This window comes from Ranitomeya variabilis, chromosome 3, assembly GCF_051348905.1.
Source record: "Ranitomeya variabilis isolate aRanVar5 chromosome 3, aRanVar5.hap1, whole genome shotgun sequence".
Classification (NCBI taxonomy): Eukaryota; Metazoa; Chordata; class Amphibia; order Anura; family Dendrobatidae; genus Ranitomeya; species Ranitomeya variabilis.
The window spans coordinates 455,326,635-455,345,703 of NC_135234.1; the positions used below are offsets into that span (position 1 = coordinate 455,326,635).

General features: G+C 44.5%; 1 protein-coding gene across 11 annotated transcripts in view; it reads right to left on the bottom strand.

Moving 5' to 3' along the window:
- The window catches only part of LIMS1 (LIM zinc finger domain containing 1), a 1,169,472-nt gene that overhangs the window by 1,060,340 nt on the left and 90,063 nt on the right, over positions 1-19,069 (bottom strand). For 8 of the 11 annotated variants that reach the window (XR_013223919.1, XR_013223917.1, XR_013223916.1 and 5 more), the window contains exon 2: positions 5,359-5,518. Coding sequence is in view for 3 of the 11 variants with exons in the window: in XM_077296588.1 (XP_077152703.1) it covers positions 5,359-5,518 (160 nt within the window). In the remaining 8 variants the exon portion in view is untranslated. Of the gene's footprint in view, positions 1-5,358; positions 5,519-10,178; positions 10,469-12,392; positions 12,578-19,069 lie in introns of those variants that run through there. The other 3 variants (XR_013223912.1, XM_077296590.1, XM_077296587.1) reach the window with 3 other exon arrangements.

A 19,069-nucleotide genomic window follows, 5' to 3' on the forward strand; every position in this document is an offset into this window, starting at 1 on the left:
AGACTGGGTGTAGGATTTATCCACCATTTTAGTGGAGGAGATATGTATATAGATGGTGGTGTAAATCATAGATAATAAGGGCAGTAGGAAACTGGGGGCATTTAGCCCACTCCATCATTTTACTGGAGGAGATATATACTATATGGACGGTGGTGGAAATTGTAGGTAATAAGGGTAGTAGTATATTGGGGGTACTTGCCCCGCTCTTTCCATTCCAGAGTATGTCCTGCCGGGTCCCATTCTATACTGTGGGTATTTAACGTTCTCTCTGTACTATGGCACAGCACTTTTTACATTGGAAGTGTTGCTAAATGTCTATTATAGGGTTAACTTCCTCCGCAAGTCTATTTGTATACCTGTATCCAGGCAACGGCTGCCTTCCAGCTGATGCAATGGCACCTGCACTATACATAGCCACCACTGACTGGCTCAGAGATAGGGAGCCCAGGATTGGCTAGTGTGCATCAGTGGTGGGAGGTGCGGTGTTTTTAAATGCCGGGCGTCCGTGCTGCCACGCGCGGCTCATATCGTGGCCGGGAGTGTAATGCTCTGGTGTGACTATATCAAGCACACAAACACAAAAATAGCCACCTGATGTGCCCACCGATGCAGTGTAGGGCGAAACGCGCCAAGGCGATATTAGCACAGGCGCTATGGACTGTATTATCACGGCCCAGCGCTAATGTTAGGCTTTAGACTTATTAGTCCCCCAAAATAAGGGGCAGTGTGTGCCTATGAGGAGGTGTGTTAGTGATTACATCTGAACGGAGGGGATTCCTCCAACAATAATATAATCACTCTTGCCTCTATCCGTCCATAGGGTTTTTTATATGAGGAGTTTTATATTGAATGAATGACTCCGGTTCAGGTCTAGTGCACTAGGTGGCGGTTGATATATAAACATAATAATCATATGTAAACCGTTCTTGTCCACTGACAACAATAAATAATATGCATTTTATTAGGCTGTGCTGCTTTAAGTGAATGAGAGTTTTATATCAGGGCTTTCCTCTAAATTAATAGTGCATGGTCTACAACTAACATCTTACTTATTAAGGGAAAAGTGCAATAATCGGTGGATTCCTATGTGCAAGAGATATAATCTTGGGATATACTGTTCCGACTGTAGGGTTCATTCTAAAAAATATGCCAAGGGCAAAGTGAAATTAATAGTTCTTTGCGCCTTATGCCTTGGGGATAGTTTCCTCATGACATAGTGGGGGAGACGCAAGATCTTGTGTACCTGTACTGCCTTAAGGATATTATACTGGGTCCTCCATCCCCGATATTTCAGTGTCTTAATTTTTAATTTTATTAGTGTCCATTACTCTGACAGTGTCATCCTCAGAGTTTAATGGACAGACTGGTTATATAAATAATTTTATTGCGTTTATTATTAGAGTTATACTTTATTTTTGCTATTCCACCCCACCCAGTGATTTAATTGGCGGTACTAGTTATTTGAGCCTATAGGGTCCTCAATCAGTGATGCTCAGATTCCCCTATATGGTGAGGAATTTTGCTGCTTAATAATGTAAATGGTGATATGGCAAAAAGAAGAACTATAATGTAACACAGGCACCACCCTGAATGAGCAACCTGGAGTAATATGTGACAAAAGCACATCCAATATTTTATTACTGTGAAGTCTTTATGGACAAGGCACGCTCCAGAAACCTTTGTAAATTTGTGTCCTCTTCTGACTTCCTGACAGGACCCCCAGAGATCCTGACAATGAGGCTCTGAACCGAGTGAAAAGCAGAATATGAACCCCCACTCCATTTTCTGTTCTATGGGAGTGCTGTCCCATAGACAACGAATGGAGCAATGATGCTTGACCTCCGCTCCATTCTGATGGGGCTTTGCAGAGATCTTTTCTGGGAATCCCAATTGTTGTACCCCACTTCAATCCCCAAGTTGTCCCATATCGATGGCTAAGGGGTAACTCCCTTTAACCACAATGTCCACAGGTTGCCAGCGATCATTAGAACCCCAGCCTGTAATCACTTGGTGGCACAGACTGCTGATCTTTTTACTCATCACTAGATGGTGGCCCGATTCTAACGCATCGGTTATTCTAGAATATGTATGTATGTATGTATGTATGTATGTATGTATGTATGTATGTATGTATGTAGCAGCCACATAGTATATAGCACAGGCCATGTAGTATATAGGAGGCATGTAGTATATAGCAGACAAATACTACGTGGCCTGTGCTATATACTATGTGGCTGCTATATACATACATATATATACATATTCTAGAATACCCGATGCGTTAATACAGGCCACGCACTATATAACACAGCCCACGCAGTATATACAGTTATATGAAAAAGTTTGGGCACCCCTATTAATCTTAAGCTTAATGTTTTATAAAAATTGTTTTTTTTTGCAACAGCTATTTCAGTTTCATATATCTAATAACTGTTGGACACAGTAATGTTTCTGCCTTGAAATGAGGTTTGATAATTAGACAGCACCAGAGTTATTTGCTAAAAGAATATTTTATTAAATAAAGATACTAAAAGTTACCACTGAGGGTAGCAATAGCAAAAAGATATCACAAATTGTATAATAATTTATAAATTGACATGGACTTGTACTAATGTGTGATGTAATCCCAAATACTGTGCTAGAGTACGCATAGCGGTCACAGGCCCTATTTAACAGCAATCAATCCTATAAGTTACAGGCGTCCATTGTAATTGAGACACCGCAAAAGGCAGCCCCACATATATATGTGGAAGAAGGGAAGGAAAAGACCCATCCCACAAACGGTAAGAAGCTGGTGAATAGTTTTATCGCATACCCTTATCGAAGGATTGCTGCTGCTAAATGGTAAAAAAGTAAACGGTTAATTACCCATAGAGTCTGTACGATGATAAGGGACCGGACCGCTTTCCCCGACGCGCGTTTCGCGAGAATAAACCTCGCTTCCTCAAGGGGGCATTCATGCAGAGGAACAATTACTGTTCTGGAATGGCCATCCCAGTCCCCAGACCAGAATATCATTGAACATCTGTGGGATCATTTGAAGAGGGCTGTCCATGCTCGGCGACCATCAAACTTAACTGAACTGGAATTGTTTTGTAAATAGGAATGGTCAAAAATACCTTCATCCAGGATCCAGGAACTCATTAAAAGCTACAGGAAGCGACTAGAGGCTGTTATTTTTGCAAAAGGAGGATCTACTAAATATTAATGTCACTTTTCTGGTGAGGTGCCCATACTTATGCACCTGTCAAATGTTGTTTGAATGCAGATTGCACATTTTCTGTTAGTACAATAAACCTCATTTCAAGGCAGAATTGTTACTGTGTCCAACAGTTATTAGATATATGAAACTGAAATAGCTGGTGCAAAAAAAAACCAACAGATTTTTATAAAACATTAAGCTTAAGATTAATAGGGGTGCCCAAACTTTTTCATAGAACTGTAGCAGCCACGCAGTATATAACAAAGGGCACGCAGTATATAGCACAGCCCACGCAGTATATCACACAGCCCACGCAGTATATCAAACTGCCCATGTAGTATATAGCACAGCCCATGTAGTATATCACACAGCCCACGCAGTATTTAGCAGTGTGGGCACCATATCCCTGTTGAAAAAAATAATGAAAATAAAAAAAATGGTGATATACTCACCCACCGGGATCCACCGAAGCTCTGGCGATGGCGCGCGGCTGCCGCCATCTTCCGTTCCCAGGATGCATTGCAAAATTACCCAGAAGACTTAGCGGTCTCGCGAGACCGCTAAGCCTTCTGGGTAATTTCGCAATGCATCTCTGGGGACGGAAGATGGCGGCAGCCGCGTGCGGCTCGGCGGAATACGGAGGGTGAGAATAGCAGGTTTTTTGTTTGTTTTTTTTTACTATTTTTAACATTACATTTTTTTACTATTGATGCTGCATAGGCAACATCAATAGTAAAAAGTTGGGGACACACAGGGTTAATAGCAGCGGTAACGGAGTGCGTTACCAGCGGCATAACGCGGTCTGTTACCGCTGCCATTAACCCTGTGTGAGCGCTGACTGGAGGGGGGTATGGAGCGGGCATTTTGCCGCCGGAATGTGCCCGTCGCTGATTGGTCGTGGACGTTTTGCCGCAACCAATCAGCGACTTGGATTTCCTGGACAGAGGCCGCGACCAATGAATATCCGTGACAGACAGACGGAAGTGACCCTTAGACAATTATATAGTAGATGCTTTACACAGCAACTCAGGTCAGAATAGCTGGAGAGCTGATATTTGGCTCATATAAAGAAACTACAAGCAACTACAACCAGTGAAAAAGGCAGCAGTTATATATAATCTAAACCCAATTAGGAAAGGGAATTCTGAGGGTCTGGTTAACAGGGGTTCTCTCTTCTTTATGTAGAATTATATGCGGCCATCAAAAGGATTAAAGGGGCTGTTCACACATTATAATCGTCCAGCATGCTCAAAAAAAGAAGGCATCATCACCATACTGATCCCTTGCTACTCCTTTTGCAGCAGTTCCAGACAGAAGAAAAAACAGAGGGTCGGGGAATCCAGGCAGCACTGAAAAGGGAGCAGCGTGGGATTTTTGATCACACGGGGTGTTTTTCATCTTTTTTTTTTTTTTAAAGAACTAATGTGAACAAGCCTTTTTAACCACAACAAAAAAAAGACATTGCTTGTTAGCAGATCTCTACTTAGGCTCAGAGAGGAGAAAATGCTAAAATTATATATAACGAACTGCCCTGCCAGTGCCCAGGTACTGAAGAGGATGCACCAGGCAATAAGGCGATACCAACAGTAGAAAACGTCAAATGATGATTGGGATTTTAATCAGATTTACAGTACAAGACTATTGAGCATCGTCAGCTATGTATGTCACAGATAACTAATGCACCAAATATGGCCAAAACTCCTATCCAACACATTACTGCACATAGCAGCAAGGAAATCAGCCTGCGGGGAGGGTCACCGGACATGCTCATGATCTCAAAATATCCTCTTATCTGTGAAATGCAGCTTTCCTTCTAAGATCAGCCATATATTTGTGAAATATATTCACAGTGAAGATTATGTATTCTAATCTAATGTGGTATATGAATAACAGACAACCGAGAAATGTCACACTAAGGCATGGCACGGCACACTAAGGCACGGCACACTAAGGCACGGCACAGTAAGGTACAGCGCTGTGCGGATCATCTACTATTCTCAGTCTAGTAGTGGGCGGCCTGATCCTTAGCAAATCTGTCCTTTATGAAACATCTGTGGTAGGATCATTAGTCCTAAATAAGATTCTACAGACACAAAAATGTTGTGGCAGCCCGCTGGATATAACTGGTAATATAAGTATAAAAATCCAACTATTACCTCATAGAAGAGCCCCTCCGGAAACTGCTGGAAGCATTGTGCGCACACGAAGCACTGCTCATGGTACAGTTCTCCATTACTGTTCACAATCTTCTCTGCCGGGGCAAAGCCAGACCTGCAGCGCTCACACATCGCATTTGCCAGAGCATTCGCCATGTTGCTGGAAGAAAGGAAAAGGGCAAGACCTTTGTTATCACCAGTAAACTGTGCCCCATACATGTATATTAGAAAAGCTATACATAGAACTATGGTGCCGAAAGTGGCGCATACACCATCCATACACAGAACTATAGTGACGAATGTGCCGCTTACACCGGCCATAAACAGAACTATGGTGACGAATGTGCCACTTACACCATCCATACACAGAACTATGGTGACGAATGTGCTGCTTACACCAGCCATACACAGAACTATGGTGAGGAATGTGCCGCTTACACCGATCACACACAGAACTATGGTGACGAAGGTCCCGCTTACACCGTCCATACACAAAATTATGGTGACTAATAAATGGCAAAAAAGGCCCATATCAATTCAATTGCACCCGTGAGATAAATATCTATATAGGTAGTAACACAAAAGGCCTTACGCTGAAGTGAAAATAGCCCTATCACAGGATAACCAAGATAATGAATGACACAATAGAAAAACAAATTCTATTTCTTCATCGGAAGAAGCTGGCGGCGAAACGCGCGTCGGGGTGAGGGGACACCAGTAGCACTCAATCTACAGGTAATCAGTTTTGTTACATGGCGCTTACTTGTAATTTTAACTCACAGGTGTTTTATCTGGCTGATTACAGCCCAATTGGTTAGCTCTGTCTCATCTTAGTTTGGAGCAATGCATGTTGATACTTAGGTTTATATCTCCTATCCTGATTGATCTAAGTATCAACATGAATTGCTCCAAACTAAAGGTACCTTCACACTGAACAACTTAATGATAACTATAGCGATCCGTGACGTTGCAGCGTCCTGGATAGCGATATCGTTGTGTTGGACACGCAGCAGCGATCTGGATCCTGCTGTGACATCGTTGGTCGGAGCTAGAAGGCCAGCACCTTATTTCGTCGCTGGATCACCCGCTGACATCGCTGAATCGGTGTGTGTGACGCTGACCCAGTGATGTCTTCACTGGTAACCAGGGTAAACATGGTCCCCCGGCGTCCGCTTCCCTGCACTGTGTCAGCGCCGGCCGTAAAGCAGAGCACAGCGGTGACGTCACCGCTCTGCTTTACGGCCGGTGCTTACACAGTGCAGGGAAGCGGACGCCAGGGAACGCGACAGACACCGGAATGTAAGTATGTAGTGTTTGGTTTTTTTTACATTTACACTGGTAACCAGGGTAAACATCGGGTTACTAAGCGCGGCCCTGCGCTTAGTAACCCGATGGTTACCCTGGTTACCCGGGGACTTCGGCATTGTTGGTCGCTGGAGAGCTGTCTGTGTGACAGCTCTCCAGCGACCACACAACGACGAAACAGCGACGCTGCAGCGATCGGCATCGCTGTCTCCTTGCCCCGACGCGCGTTTCGCCGCCAGCTTCTTCCGAAGAATAGAACATTTTTTCTATTGTGTCATCCATTATCTTGGTTATCCTGTGATAGGACTATTTTCACTTCAATGTAAGGCCTTTTCTGTTATTACCTACAGTATATAGAGATTTATCTCATGGGTGCAATTGAATTGATATGGGCCTTTTTTGCCATTTATGGACCTTTCAATAATGCTTTGATATTTATCTTGGCGTCCCCTATTACGGTTATCCTGCGTTTTTATTTTATTTTTTTAATATATTGTTCAATAAAAAATTATTGTTTTATTCAATTTTGTGGGATCTCTTCCTTGCCCTATATGTATTCATATAAGGCTAGTTGTTGCATGGTGCATGAAGTGCCTGGATGATATTGGGACTTTTGTTGATTTAATACACAGAACTATGGTGGCGAATGTGCCGCTTACACCGACCACACACAAAAGTATGGTGACGAAGGTCCAGCTTCCAGTTCATACACAGAACTATGGTGACGAATGTCCCACTTACAACGGCCATACACAGGACTATGGTGACGATTGTCCCGCTTACACAGGTCATACACAGAACTATGGTGACGATTGTCCCGCTTACAACAGCCATACACAGAACTATGGTGATGACTGTCCTGCTTACAACGGCCATACACAGAACTATGGTGACGAATGTCCCGCTTACACAGACCACACACAGGACTATGGTGACAAATGTCCCGGTTACACAGGTCATACACAGAACTATGGTGACGATTGTCCCGCTTACAACAGCCATACACAGAACTATGGTGACGAATGTCCCGGTTACACAGGTCATACACATAACTATGGTGACGATTGTCCCGCTTACACCGGCCATACACAGAACTATGGTGACGAATGTGCCGCTTACACCGGCCATACACAGAACTACGGTGACGAATGTCCCGGTTACACAGGTCATACACAGAACTATGGTGACGATTGTCCCGCTTACACCGGCCATACACAGAACTATGGTGACGAATGTGCCGCTTACACCGGCCATACACAGAACTACGGTGACGAATGTCCCGGTTACACAGGTCATACACAGAACTATGGTGACGATTTTCCCGGTTACACAGGTCATACACAGAACTATGGTGACGATTGTCCCGCTTACACCGGCCATACACAGAACTATGGTGACGAATGTGCCGCTTACACCGGCCATACACAGAACTACGGTGACGAATGTCCCGGTTACACAGGTCATACACAGAACTATGGTGACGATTTTCCCGGTTACACAGGTCATACACAGGACTATGGTGACGATTGTCCCGCTTACAACAGCCATACACAGAACTATGGTGACGAATGTCCCGGTTACACAGGTCACACACAGAACTATGGTGACAAACGTGTCGCTTACACCAGCATACACAGAACAGTTGTGACGAATGTCCAGCTTACATTGGCCATATGCATTAGAGCCCTGTGGGCAACCAATGTCATTTTGTGGATTAGAGTCACTTTGCATGGAGATTAAGATAACCACTGGAACAGGAGACCCTTTTTATGCAATTCTGATGCCATCTCGGTGGAAGTTTTCAAACCACAATGGCAAGCTAATGGCATGTGCATGTGGCCACTTCATAGCTTTGGCTGCCTTTAAAGATGTCTCGGTCTGAAACATCTAAAGATTGAGAGCAGAAGTCACCTTTAATGCGAAACCAATCACAGGCTGCAGTGGTCTTGCTGCTGGTAGTATGGCAATCTTGTAAAAGCGGTTTCTTCTGCATTGAAGCTTTCAAACGTCATTACAGAGTTAAGAGTGGACCACCCAGACATTTAAAGTCTATAGGAGGTTCAGAATAAGTTAAAGAGCACATGTCATCAGGTCAAAAGTGGCCAGTTTTTGCACTCATTTAATTCCTTCTGCTCCACTGATCAACAGTGAGATGTAGTTTTTTTTAAATATGCTATATGATTCCAGTGATATGGGTCTTTCTATCTAATACTATTTTGTCTATATTGTTATAGTTTTTACATAGAGAGCGGAGCTCACTACGCAATAATGTAAAGTAGCCTAAATACACGCCCCAGAGAATCCTGTGAGCAATGCTCTCTTGATGAAGATTACAAGATTTAGGACTGAAGTCCCAAATCTCTGGAAGTGTAGAGCGGTATTTTAAGAAAAGAAAAAAACAAACAAATGGAATACCCAAGGGAGCAGCGGGAATGAAATAAGAGCTAAGATTGGCCACGTCTGACCAGGTGACAGGTAAAACATCAACAGTTTATAAACAACCCATTATTGGCTCCTGGCAGAAAGGGAAGCCAGGAGACTGACAGAAGACATAGCGTGGAGTATAGAAGATCAGTGCTGCTAGAGGAGGAGAGCATCCATCGTTTTCCCACCACTAGAGCCAGTTATGAGGTGGTATACAGTATCGGACTACCCATTTTAGATGGCAGCATACCAAGTCATGTTTTGCAAGAAGCGAGTTCTGTAAGCAGAAGATACTTCAGGAAAATGTTGGCAGAGCTTTTCCTGAAGCGTCTTTTTTGGCGACTGCTTTGTCGCCAGTGTATTTAGTCTTAACTTGTATATATAAACTATTGAGCAGGATTCAAGAGCAAGCACATGAAAAATGGCTGGGTCAATTCTTATTAAGGTTTATTTAGAGTTTGTTTTTTTTAAAGAGGGTAATGGAGAAGTTGTGTGCACATGCCCCAAAGACATTTTGATGAGATTTTGATCATTTGTCCTCATGACAAGTTTTCCTGACAGTAAGTATGCTCTTGTATTTCAGTGTATTTATAGGGACACTGGGCCTTATATTTGTACGTCGTGTGATGTCCCAAAAACAGCTGCTGTTGTATTCACCAAAATTATCCTGAGGGCTCCATCGTCTCAATGGAGGCCAAGAGTGGTCTTCTGATCTCTGTTGGGCCAGTATACATCAGTACACATTTTTTGGTGGTATAGAACAGCATGGCAGGCTACGCTAAAATTAGGACCATACGATTATGCAATTTACAAGCGGAGCCATAGACAAAGAGGAAGAACATCTTTCAACCACATGCATGGAAAAACACCTCCCAAAATTCATTTGCCATCCCAGAGGTGCATTAGTCATAAAAATCCAAACCGTTACCCTGACAAGCTGATTTTTCCCCCAATATAAATGCACAGATTATCACCCCAGCCATACAGCTAGGACCTGAGGATCTCCCATTTCAATACCATCGTTTTCCAGACACTATGCTGGTTAAAGTAAAATTAGCTGACAATCGAGGTAAAGGGCCATCTTCACTTACAATCTGGTGTAGAAGTCACAGATTTCTTTGTATACTTTGACATCGCTCCGTCTCCTCTGTAGGTTTGACACTGGTTTTTCATCTTCTCCCCCACTCTCCTCAGGTGCAAAGTTGCTGGTGACCTCCATAGGAGGCAACTCTCCATTCTCAGGAATGTCAGGGTGCATCCTGGACTGAACTTCCATCATTTTATTTCCAGACAGGTTTTAAAAAATCAGAAATGTTTGCAGACCTCAGATTGTAGAGAACGGCAGGACACAAGTGTTCCAGACTGTACTCCAGGCAGTGTCAGTCTGACTCATGGGGAGATCCATTACAGCACTGCCCACATTCCACAGCACAGATTCCTACTAAGTAAGGCTGTGGAGCAGAAAGCACGTCACTACTGATAGGTGGGATTCAGCTGCCATGGCTGTTGATGTTACAAGTTCCAGTACATTCACAGAGTGGGAACCTGACAATACCAGTTAATGGTGCTCCTAAAGAGGCACGGTAGAGCCTGTAGAAACTCAGACTAACTTTAGCTGGAGTATACCATCAGCTCATACTACTGACAGTAATGCCATCACCGTTTACCAGTCCATAACCGTCCTCCAGTTAACAATTAGCATAAAGTCCTACATCGTTCTCTTATTACTGCCTAGCCACCTGTTCACTCTGCAACCCTAATAATAGCACTGACATAAGTCACAGAGCTGTACAATCATGGAAATAAAACGACAGGCTGCAATACACCAGACTACCATGACAGAGGTGCTTGGCAAAAACAAAAACTGTCTACGGGATCAAAGAGCAAGTATTCCAAAAGTATAATCTGGAAAATGCATGCCCAAACAGAAAAAAAGATTGGCATGATGTAGTAAACCATCAATGATCAGTCACCTGTTGTCAAAAAAGGAAAGCCCTTCAGTCCATGTTCACGTCGCAATTACATTTTGCTGCAGATTAGCCATCAAATCCATAACATCTGCATGTGTAAGGGCCCATTTATACTGCCCGATAATCAGTACTGAACGAACTAACAAAAATGGAGAAGATACAGATTAGATATTAGAAAAAAACTTTTTGATAGTGAGGATGATCAATGAGTGGCACAGGCTGCCACGAGAGGTTCCTTCAATGGAAATCTTCAGAGGCTGGACAGACATCTGTCTGAGATAGTTTAGTGAATCTTGCTTTGAGCAGGGGGTTGGACCAGATGACCCAGGAGGTCCCCTCCAACTCTACCATTATATGATTCTATGCACAGTTGTCAGGTAAAATGAGTTTTAAACTTGCTGAAATGTCATCCTTTGTAAAGTGGACATATGCTGCTGAGAACCATGATATTCTATGCATGGATTTCATACTACTCCCTTACCAAACACTAAACAGTTTGGAATGTGCATTGAAAATCCGCACAGCAATGACAACAGAGCAGATCCGAAAATCTGCGGCACACTCACAGTTGTGTACATTTCTTTATGCTACATGCACATTTTTTGAAAATCCCATTAACTTGTATTGTAGTGTATAATGCTGTGGATTTACAGAGCTCAAGGCACAACACAAATCTGTAAGAAATCTCGAACGTGTATTGCCCAATTTTACCTGGGAACTTGTCCATTCCTGACTACCTGTAACTGCAAAACATTTGGTTCATGTGAGCTCACCATGGTTAACAGATGCGGCCAGCTAGAACAGTGTTATTATTATATGACATGTAGACAGAAAACAGAAGCTGTGATGAGCAGTGTACTCCACTGGAAAGCCTCTTACATGCCGGACCTCCTTATAGGGCTGGGTTCCTTTCACAGCCAGACTCCGGCATTGGGCTGCGATGCTTATTATAGAAATGACTGCACACATGGCTCACTTCCAGGTCCGACCTTTACAGAAAATGGGGAATTAGGAGAGGCGGGTAGGAACCGCTATTTTGAGAGGTATGCAAACAAGTGTCTCATATACAGTGCCTTGAAAAAGTATTCATACTCCATGAACTTTTACAAATTTTTTCACGTTATGCTCACAAACTTAAATAGTCATGTTTTCACAATTTCCATAGGAATTCTCTCACCTGTGCAATACTAAGGCCTTGATGGTACTTGCACCACCTGTGAATTACCGTATTTTTCGGACTATAAGACGCACCCCAAATTTGGGGTGAAAATTGCAGAAAAAAAGATTTTTTATAAGATGGGGTCCGTCTTATTGTCCGAATTTAAGATCTCTTACCTGAGGGCAGGCAGTGGCAGAGCAGGGTCACAGGAGGCATGGTGGTGGCAGAGGTGCGGGCATGATGTGGCACGGTGAGCTGTATGGCGTGAGCAGGTCCCATCCATATTTGAGGTGAACCCGCGGCCCGGTATTGATGGAGAGCAGCAGCGCTGGTGAGTTACGGTGGATCACACATAATGCCACTATGGATCAAACATAATGCCACTATTGATCACACATAACACCAATATCCATCACACATAATGTCACTATCGATCACACATATTGCCACTATGGATCACACATAACACCACTTGAGTGCAGCCAACGTCTTGATTTTATAGAGATGCACTGATCAGAAATTAAAATTTAAAAAAAATCAGAAAACATTCGCCAGCTTTCCACGGCTCCAGAATGCCACGTCCAGTTCTGCAGTGATATGCCAATATTGGGTACTCCACCGCTGACAACCCTTGTGCCTGGCTGGCGCGGTTGTCAGCCTGCTCCTTACTGTTGATGGTGGGGATGGTGTGGAGACAGCACATTCTCCCGCACCCACCAGGGGGGAGATGAAGCCCCCTCAGCACACAGACTGCAGATGGGCAATGACAGGGAATGAGCCCAAACAACACATCCTTGTGTCATTCCCACCGGGCATGGGTGGCTCTCATGAAAGAGGGTTTTGTCTGCCACCCAGCTGTAACTGGCAGCTATGCCCCCTAGTCCTGCATGGACCCTCGGCCTGTGCCCTATGGCAGTGCCACCATGTCACGCAGATGCCTCCGCATGCCGTACAATGCTGCAGCGTGGTGCTGGCCCGAGAATGCCCACATGCCACCTGCTCGGGGGCAGCCATGTGCAGCACACAGTGTACACAGGCCACGGAGGAGCAGAGCCGGCCTCAGCAATGCACATGCCTCCATTCTCAGGCACACCGTGCTGTGCCAGCTGCTGGAGCCCGGCGTCCTGCCACCTCCCCGGTCCCGGCCATGTCTGTGCGCCCTCCTACCCTACACAAAGGAGCCACGGGGGAACACCACCTTCCCCCTGCCCGGCGTTCTGTACCTGCACCGGCCAGCAGCGCTGGTGAGTTACGGTATTTTCCGGTGGCGGCGGCCATCTTGCTGAGGCCGCGCGTGCGCAGATTCACTACTCTGCGTCCCAGGGCTTCAGGAAAATGGCCGCCGCGATCTCCATCTGCGCACGCGCGGCCTCCCGCGGCCATTTTCCTGAAGCCCTGGGACGCAGAGTAGTGAATCTGCGCACGCGCGGCCTCAGCAAGATGGCCGCCGCCACCGGAAAATACCGTAACTCACCAGCGCTGCTGCTCTCCATCAATACCGGGCCGCAGATTCACCTCAAATATGGATGGGACCTGCTCACGCCATACAGCTCAACGCGCCACATCATCCCCGCACCTCTGTCGCAGCCACAATGCCGGTAAGCCTGCGTTCCGAATATAAGACGCACCCCCCATTTTCCTCACAATTTTTTGGGGGAAAAAGTGCGTCTTATATTCCGAAAAATACGGTACTATGGAAATCCTGAGAACATCTTTTGGGGGCCTTGAAGACTGGAGTTTGGGAAACACTAATCTAAACCATTCCATTGTAGCTCTGGAAGAATAATAATAATAATAATCTTTATTTTTATATAGCGCTAACATATTACGCAGCGCTTTACAGTTTGTACACATTATCATCGCTGTCCCCGATGGGGCTCACAATCTAAATTCCCTATCAGTATGTCTTTGGAATGTGGGAGGAAACCAGAGTGCCCGGAGGAAACCCACGCAAACACGGAGAGAACATACAAACTCTTTGCAGATGTTGTCCAGGGTGGGATTAGAACCCAGGACTCCAGCGCTGCAAGGCTGCTGTGCTAACCACTGCGCCACCGTGCTGCCCTATAGAATGTTTAGGGTTGTTGTCCTGGTGGAAAGTGAACCTACGCTCCAATCACAAGTATTTTGCAGCCTCTTTACTGCTTTACTCTTCTCCACAACTTTAACTCTGACCAGCCTGGTGTGTTCCTTTGTTCTCATGATGCAGTTTGATCCCTAATGTCTTTAAAGGGAATCGGTCACCTCAAATTGGCGGGCTATGTAACTGCCCTGTGTCTGGTCCGATGGGCGGTATTTCGTCTTTTCTCCACCCCATCCTTCCCCGCTGTCCGCAATATTTTTGAGAATTTGAGTAGGTGTCCTCCATAGTTCACGCGTGCGCAATGCAATCTTGCCTCGCGCGTGCACAGTATGCTTTGCCCAACTGCAGGCAAAGCCGAAAAGAATTGCTGCACATGCGACGGCGCGCTATGTCCCGGAAGTATTTAGCTGTGTCCCGGGACATAGTGCGGCGGCGCATGTGCAGTAATGCTTTTCGGCTTTGCCTGCAGTTGGGCAAAGCATACTGTGCGTGTGCGAGGCAAGATTGCATTGCGCACGCGTGAACTATGGAGGACACCTACTCAAATTCACTAAAAATATTGATGACAGCGAGGAAGGATGGGGTGGAGAAAAGAAGACAAAATACCATCCATCGGACCGGACATAGGGCATTTACATAGCCCGCCAATTTGAGGTGACAGATTCCCTTTCAACAAACCTCTGAAGCCTTCACAGAGCAGCTGTAGTTACACTGAGAAACATTACACACGGGTGGACTCAGTGCTAATTATGTGACTTCTGGAGGCGATTGGTCACTCAGGATTTTATTTAGGAACACAGAGGGGTGGGCTGAATACAATTGCACATCACAATTTTCAAATTTATATTTTTAACTCCCGAATGACCAAGCCAAATTTTACAATTCTGACCAGTGTCACTTTATGAGGTTATAACTCTGGAAGGTTTCAACATATTCCACCAATTCAGAGAACGTTTTCTTGTGACATGTTGTACTTCATGATAGTGGTAAAATTTCTTCGATATGACTTGCGTTTATTTGTGGGGAAAAAAAACCCCGGAAATTCTGCGAAAATTTCACAATTTACACATTTTTAAATTCTTATGAACTTAAATCAGAGAGATATATCATAAAATAGTTAATAAATAACATTGCCCACATGTCTACTTTATATCAGCACACTTTTTGAAACTATTTTTTTGTTAGGAAGTTATAAGGGTAAAAAAAAAGTTGACCAGTGATTTCTCATTTTTCCAACAAAATTTACAAAACCATTTTTTTTTTTTATTAGGGATCCTATCACATTTTAAGTGACTGAGGGGTCTATATAACAGAAAGCAGGGCTGTGGAGTCGGAGTTTGAGCCCATTTTGGTGGAGTCGGTATAAAATGGACCGACTCCTAAAATACATAATACATTGGGTACAGTAGTTCAATGCAGTTTGTGGGGAATATTTCTATCATAAGAATTTGGGAAAGTTATGAAATGTCCTGTTCCTGATCTAAGGTCTAGACTTTTAGCTGAGATGAATCTGTGCTGCAGTTTATGTTCATGATAAGTAGTGAAGCTCCTCCGCTACAGATAAGGGGGAAAAATAAACACACAGGGAAGGAAAGCCTGCATTTATCTCAGAATTTCTGGAGTGAACAGGAAAGCAGGAATAAAGAAGGTAAGTACTTCTTAAGGGTACTGTCACACAGTGCAATTTTGATCGCTACGACGGTACGATTTGTGACGTTCTAGCGATATCGTTACGATATCGCAGTGTCTGACATGCAGCAGCGATCAGGGACCCTGCTGAGAATCGTACGTCGTAGCAGATCGTTTGGAACTTTCTTTCGTCGCTTGATCACCCGCTGACATCGCTGGATCGTTGTGTGTGACAGCGATCCAGCGATGTGTTCGCTTGTAACCAGGGTAAACATCGGGTAACTAAGCGCAGGGCCGCGCTTAGTAACCCGATGTTTACCCTGGTTACCAGCGTAAACGTTAAAAAAACAAACAGTACATACTCACATTCCGGTGTCTGTCCTCCGGCGTCTCAGCTTCTCTGCACTGTGAGCGCCGGCCAGCCGGAAAGCGAGCACAGCGGTGACGTCTGACGTCACCGCTGTGCTTACACAGTGCAGAGAAGCTGAGACGCCGGAGGACAGACACCGGAATGTGAGTATGTACTGTTTGGTTTTTTAACGTTTGCCCTGGTGACCAGGGTAAACATCGGGTTACTAAGCGCGGCCCTGCGCTTAGTTACCCGATGTTTACCCTGGTTACCCGGGGACTTCGGCATCGCTCCAGCGCCGTGATTGCAAAGTGTGACCGCAGTCTACGACGCTGGAGCGATAATCGTACGACGCTGCGACGTCACGGATCGTGCCGTCGTAGCGACGAAAATTGCACTGTGTGACAGTACCCTAAACCATATCTAAACTTTCAATAAAACTGTGCATAAATCAATAGTCCAGTATATGTGGTCTCTGTATTCTTGATTTTTAGTTTCTTTTTCCTCTTAGCTCATGTTTGGAGAAATTAGGCTGCTTTCACACTATTGTCGGTACGGGGCCGTCGCGTTGCGTCGGCCCGACGCATACTGTGAAAAAAAATGCCCGACGTGGCCAGTGGAAGCAGCCTTAGGATGCTTCCGCTGCCCCATTGGAAGGTCCGGGGAGGAGGGGGCGGAGTTTTGGCCGCGCATGCGAAAATGGCGGTCTCGACGCATAAAAAGTTACATGTAACTTTTTTTGTGGCAGCGGTCCGCCAAAACACGACAAAGCACGACGGTTGCAACGTGTAGCACTGCGTCGCAAAGCGTCGCTAATAAAAGTCTATGGAGAAAAAACGCATCCTGCGGGCAACTTTGCAGGATGTGTTTTTTCTCCACAACGACGCATTGAAATGTGCACTGCCCGACGCTAGTGTGAAAGTAGCCTTAGCTGCTCTGATGACTTATATACACTATAAATAGAATATAAGGGGAAAAACTGTTTTCTAACATCTCAAATTCAGAAATACAGTAACAGGATCGATGAGAACATATATATTTGTGTGTGTGTTCTGCAATATGATTCAGCACAAACATGCTCCCTCCCCCCCTCTTCATAGACTGTGAAGAAATATGATGTGAAGCATTTAGTGAGCTGTACCCTGAGACAAGACTGACATTGAGTATGTGCCCACGTTGCAGAAATGCTGCGGATTACCCATGGATTTTCTGTGGTTTTGTGCAGATTTCACCTGCGTTTTTACACCTGCGGATTCCTATTAAGGAACAGATGTAAAACACTGTGGAATCTGCACAAAGAATTGACATGCTGCGGAAAATACACCGCAGGGTTTACATGCCGTATTTTCCGCAGCATGTGCACTGCAGATTTTGTTTACCATAGGTTTACACGGTACTGTAAACCAGATGGAAAACTGCTGCGAATCCGCTGCAGATCCGCAACGTGTGCACATACCCTTACAATGCAGCCAACCAGAAGTTCACAAAACTGTGATTGAAAAAGATCACTGCAGCACCAAGAAACCAGAGACCAGCACTTCCCGCCAGGCAAAGGAGGAGGAAAGAGCTTCTCAAACATCAGTTACAAGATATTTTGTAAGTGACAGTTACTGCAACAATGACAGAAGACGTGCTTGAAAGACAGCTCATCCAGCTTGTTGTGAAAGACTGTGTACCATTATCATTATTTGCATGACCAGCTTTTACAGCTCTTAATGGAGAAATGGCTTGCAAACTTGGTGTTTCTCTTGAAAGAGAAAGTATTAGAAAATTAGTGATTGAAGAAGCCCTTTTTTGTTCAAAAGTTGTATTCCAAAAAATATATTGTATGTTATATCTAAATGGCTTGATTATTGTATCATAATAATGATTTAAAGCATGATGTTACCATTTTACCACAGTAAATTTGTCACTTAAACTTAAACATGAGCCATGTATGAAGGAGTCGGAGTCGTGGAGTTGGAGTCAGTGTCATGGAAATTGAGGAGTCGGAGATTTAGCCTACCGACTCCACAGCCCTGCTCCTAGTGCTGTCAGTGTCAGGTCAGTTTTTCACGGACAGCACTTGAGCCAAAAATACAGTTGTGTGAACCCACCTTTAAAGAATCAAAGAATAGGAAATCTGAAACTGGACATGCTGGAACCTTATCTCCCACAACTTCGTCTGTCCGGGGGCACGTGGGCTTTAAGCCCCTGTTCACACTGTTTATGCAGTCTGTCTGCATGATGCGCTTGAATCCTTTTAGAACAGGCTTCAGACAGAATCCCTAATGTAGCCATAGAGTGCAATAATACAAATAAAATTCCAATTAACTTTTTTCTCTGATGGGATCAGTCTTTCTAGTTGGGCACAAGAATGTTTTTATCGTGGATTCAGAAGGAATTCCTGGACCCACTGTATGATTGCAGTGTGAACAGAACCTCACAAACATCATATACCTATGACATACAAGTGGCTATATACCTTAAACAGTCAGTGAAAAGCAGACATGCAACTGGGGCGGCATTTGTGTGATGTCCATTTTTATTTCTTCACTGACCTATATTTGATAAAAGCAAATGGCGATATGTCCTTATTTGATTTATGAACCAGTTGTTAGTGTGATATCAGTGAAAAACACCGACAGCAGACTTACGTCAAAATCCTAATGCGAGAGGAGTCCTTACACAAAAACCACAGCACCTATACATGTACTGACTCTAATGCCGGAGTCACAAAGTCCGAGCACAGGCTGCACTTCACCAACTGGCCCTGGGTCTCCTGATCTGACCTTGACTCCCTCCTACATGCC